A 5,135-nucleotide genomic window follows, 5' to 3' on the forward strand; every position below is an offset into this window, starting at 1 on the left:
GATTGAACGACCACCTATTGTTGATGCAGAATATTTAATCTGAGTAGCTGACACACAAATGTACTGTCTGGTTCATATGTATCTAGCTGAATCAAATATTCTTTATCAATTAAACATTTGAGAAGTGGCTTGTTCGTCGAGTCTTTGTCTTCGTAGTTCTTCTTCATAACTAGAAATAGTTTGGAATGTTCTGAATAAATAAAGTATTAAAACTTTATACCTTCTGGACTTCTGGACGTGCTACAAAATATTATTTGTACACTGAGGCTTGAACATATTAATGAACTTCTTTCAGTGGTGTGTAGCAGCATCCTGAAATTCTTCAGACATATGATTTTTGATAGGGGTTGGATTAATTGATATTATAACTCGATCCGATAAAGGCCCGAGTATCCAACTTAATCAGATCTCGGCCCAATGACGGTCCATACTAGATACATATGGATCGTAAGATAGGCTCGAGGCCCATACAACAGTCCAGCTTCAAGCCTGAATCCTGCCAGGCTACTAACTCTCGTGGACACACGTCCGAAAGTCCGTGATAAATACCAATGCTCAAAGATAAGAGTTCTATCTTATCTCTGACGCCGAAGCATACTTCGATAAGAAGTCTGATACCTGGAATCATACTTCCGTTCAGCTTCTGACTCCGAAGTATCTATATAAAGGGCTCTACCCCTCCAAAATAGAACTACGTTTTGGACTTGATTCTTCTCCTAGAAGAAGATACGTAGGCATCTCGCACCGAGACCAGTCCAAGGCACGAATCGCTGACACCTTTAGTTTTCTATTCCATAACATTTGGCGCCGTTTGTGGGAAGAAGACAACAACCATGACGAATCCAACCGGACCACGTTCTGAAATTGACGTTCCCCGTAGCAGAACTACCACCGGAACCTCTATGAGCCAATTCCCATCACCACCTCTATCTAGGTTGGAACCACTGCTGCTCAAAATACTCTTCCGCTGACCTTTGGCTCGCTGCCCCCTATGACCCGAGTAATTGAAACCATTACCGACACCGGTACGACTCGACTGTCACGACAACCACCCGTGGAGGCACGAGAGATGACTATGTGCACGTAACTGATTACGACTCCTCTGAATCGGAGCAGGAGCATGATACCCCCCCTCGAAGGAGGAGAGATGCTGACCCTACTCGACACCGACGACGCCGCCATAGGCAGGAGGCTAATGAGCCCCGAGGAGCAACGAACCAAGCCTATGAGGATCGAATCCGTGCTTATGAAGAGGAAATTGCACGATTAAAAAGGGACCAGGCAAGATTACCGCCTCCGGAACCAAGGGATGAAAACCCTCGTCAGACCGTCATGAATCAGATTCACTTGTTACCAGCAGGCGATCCCGATAACCCGGTTCCCCCTTTTACGCAAGAAATTATGGGTGCAAGAATTTCCCGAAAATTCAAGCTCCCAACCATTAAAGCTTATGATGGCACGGGTGATCCCGCTAACCACGTTCAGACCTTCATGAACGCTCTGTTGCTCCAACCCGTCACCGAAGCAATCAAGTGCCGTGCTTTTCCTCAAACCTTGAGCGGGATGGCCCAACATTGGTACAGTCGCCTACCCTCAAATTCTATCTCTTGTTTTACTGACTTGAGCAGGGCTTTCATAGGGCAATTTGTTGGAAGCAAAACGCATGCTAAGAGCTCTGCCTCTCTAATGAATCTACATCAAGGTAAGAATGAATCACTCCGGGAGTATATAAATCGTTTTACCAAAGAAGCCTTGAAGGTCCCAGACCTAGATCAAAAGGTAGCCATGATTGCGCTCCAACAGGGTACCACTGATGACAACTTCCGCCGGTCTCTAGCCAAGAGGGCACCCGATAATATGAATGACTTGCAAGAGAGAGCCGGGAAGTATATTAAGGCGGAGGAAAGTTTGAGAAAGTCCCAGAACAATCAAGGGCCGAATACCAACTTCAAGAAGAGTGGAAGTGACACGGAGTATAACGCTGAGAATAAATACTCCAAGAAAGACGATGATGAAAAGTCGCCTGCTAAAAAGAAGTTAGGGCCGAGGTTCACTGAGTATGCTAGACTCAATGCCCCGAGGAGCCAAATCCTGATGGAGATTGAGAAGGAGGAAAGTGTAAGATGGCCGAACCCTATAAGGACCGATCCGGAGAAACGAAACAAAGACTTGTATTGTCGATTCCATAAGGACATAGGACATAAGACCGATGATTGCCGGCAGTTGAAGGACGAAATAGAATTCTTGATCCGAAGAGGTAAGTTGTCTAAATTTACCAAGGATGGAGACAAGAATTATCGAGACAATGACAGTCGTGGAAGAGACAATGATGATAAGAGAACTCAGCCTCAAGGACCTGTGATTAACGTGATCTCCGGAGGGCCTACGGCTGCCATTCGAGGAAAGCTTACACGAGGAGGAAAGCTTACACGAGGGAAGTAATGAGTATAGTTGGAGAACCCCCGAAGCGGGCAAAAATTGACTATGCAATGGCATTCGATAACGTCGACCTCGAGAAAGTAAAGTTCCCCCATGATGACCCCTTAGTAATTACACCAGTGATTGGAAACTCGTCCGTAAAGAGAGTGCTCATTGATAATGGAGCCTCGGTGGATATCTTGTTCTATGATGCCTATGAAAAGATGGGATACTCCGATACTCAACTAACACCCTCGGATATGCCTATATATGGCTTCAACAATGTGGAAACCAAGATTGAAGGCATGATCAAACTCCCTGTAACTATGGGTACCGAACCTAGACAAACCACATGTATGATAAATTTCTTGGTTGTTAAAGCTTCGTCGACCTATAATGCCATCCTTGGAAGAACTGGGATACACGCTTTTAAGGCAATCCCGTCCACTTACCACATGAAGATTAAATTCCCGACTAGGAACGGAATTGGAGAAGAATTAGGAGATCAGGAAATGGCCCGAAGCTGTTATATTGGGGCACTAAGATCTGGAGGTGCTGGGGGGCAAGTACTACCCATAGAGGATCTCGATGTCCGAGGAGAGGAAGAAAGAAGAGGCAAGCCCGCCGAAGACTTGATTCCAATCCCATTGTATACTGAGGAACCCGAAAAGGTTACTTATGTTGGAGCCTTACTTCAGGAAGACTTGAAGCAAGAACTAGTGAGGTTCTTGAGGAACAATCGTGATGTTTTTGCTTGGACAACGGCTGACATGCCAGGTATTGATCCCTTATTCATGACTCATAGGTTGAATGTGAATCCTGATAGGAAACCGATTAAGCAAAAGAAGTTGAATTTCGCTCCCGAAAGGCAGGAAGCCATTAAACAGGAGGTTGATAAGTTGCTGGAAGCCGGGTTTATTGAGGAAATTCAATTTCCGGAATGGCTAGCTAACCTTGTCATGGTCAAGAAGGCCAATGGAAAGTGGAGGATGTGCGTAGACTTCACTGATCTGAATGATGCTTGTCCCAAGGATTGTTTCCCTCTTCCAAGGATAGACACATTAATAGATGCCACTGCTGGCCATGAGATGCTAAGCTTTATGGACGGGTTCAGCGGATATAATCAGATCCGGATGAACAAAGACGACGTCCCCAAGGTATCATTCATTACCGACTTTGGTGTCTTCTGTTATTTGGTTATGGCATTTGGACTTAAGAATGCAGGAGCTACATACCAACGCCTAGCAAACAAGATGTTCAAACATCTAATAGGTAAAACTATGGAAGTATCGTTGATGATATGCTGGTGAAAAGCTTGAATAAAGCAGATCACCTTGAACATTTGAAAGAAGCTTTTGAAGTCCTGAGGACGCATAAGATGATGTTAAACCCAGCCAAATGTGCCTTTGGGGTTGGATCCAGAAAGTTTCTTGGTTTAATGGTCTCCAAACGTGGTATTGAGGCCAACCCTGACAAAATAAAAGCTATCCTCGATATGGAACCTCCCAAGAGTATAAGGGATGTACAGAAGTTAACAGGAAGGATTGCGGCCCTGGGAAGATTTGTATCCAAGTCAGGAGACAAATGCTTACCCTTCTTCAAAGCCTTGAAAAAGGTTAAGAATTTCGAGTGGACAGAAGAGAGCCAAGTAGCTTTTGAGGAACTGAAGAAGTACATGGTAGAGCCACCTCTCCTATCAAAGCCCATTGATGGTGAGACCTTGTATGTATACCTAGCTGTTTCAGAGCAAGCACTGAGTGCTGTATTAGTTCGAGAGGAGTTGAAAATTCAAAAACCGGTGTACTACGTGAGCAAGGTTTTGCATGGAGCAGAGCTCAATCACTCGGTGATCGAAAAATTTTCTTTGGCCATGATTACGGCCTCAAGGAAGTTAAGACCCTATTTTCAATCTCATAAAATAGAAGTCTTGACAGACCAGCCTCTCCGTAATGTTATACATAGCCCGAAGGCTAGTGGGAGATTAATCAGGTGGGCAATTGAGCTCGGGGAGTTTGATATCCGATACAAGCCTCGAACGATGATTAAGGCATAGGCTTTAGTTGACTTCCTCGTCGAATGCACCATTAACAACGAGGAAGTCGGGGGGCAGGAAGACAAGGTAGAAGAGCCCACCAAGGAAGAGAAACCTAAAGAATACTGGCTGCTATTTTTTGACGGGGCTTCAAAAACAAAAGGTAGTGGTGCAGGATTGGTGCTCCAAAGCCCCAATGGCTTTACGGTGGAATATGCTATTAAGCTAGATTTCCCAACCACTAATAATGAAGTTGAGTATGAAACACTGATAGCTGGACTTGGTTTGGCTAGAACCTTGAGGGTAAAAAACTTGAAAGTCTGTGGCGACTCAAAGCTCGTCGTCTTCCAAGTGAATGGTGAGTTCGAAGCTCGTGAGGAAGCTATGTCAAAGTATCTAAGGATTGTGAGGACCCAGATGGCACTATTTGAAGAATGCCTAGTAGAATATGTGCCGAGGGAGGAAAACACTAAGGCTGATGCCTTGTCGCAATTCGCATCCTCTGATGACGAGGTGTGTTCAGGAAGCGTTTATTATCAGGTTTTGAGAACCCCGAGCATCGAAGCAAAATTAGTAGCTCCCATTGATACAGGGGCAACCTGGATAGATGGGATTAAGTTATATCTGAAAAAAGGACACTTACCGCCGAATGCTGATGAAGCACGAAAGTTGCAAGTAAGGGCCC

The 5,135-nt window shown here is 44.9% G+C and overlaps 1 protein-coding gene across 1 annotated transcript; it reads left to right on the top strand.

Annotated features, from left to right (window-relative positions):
* Nucleotides 1–2,441: 2,441 nt before the first annotated feature.
* Nucleotides 2,442–3,728, top strand: LOC135150479 (uncharacterized). Its single transcript, XM_064086797.1, has one exon. It carries the CDS (start codon nucleotides 2,442–2,444, stop codon nucleotides 3,726–3,728), a length of 1,287 nt encoding a protein of 428 aa, XP_063942867.1.
* The last annotated feature ends 1,407 nt before the right edge of the window (nucleotides 3,729–5,135 follow it).

The sequence above is a fragment of the Daucus carota genome, chromosome 2, assembly GCF_001625215.2.
Source record: "Daucus carota subsp. sativus chromosome 2, DH1 v3.0, whole genome shotgun sequence".
Lineage (NCBI taxonomy): Eukaryota > Viridiplantae > Streptophyta > Magnoliopsida > Apiales > Apiaceae > Daucus > Daucus carota.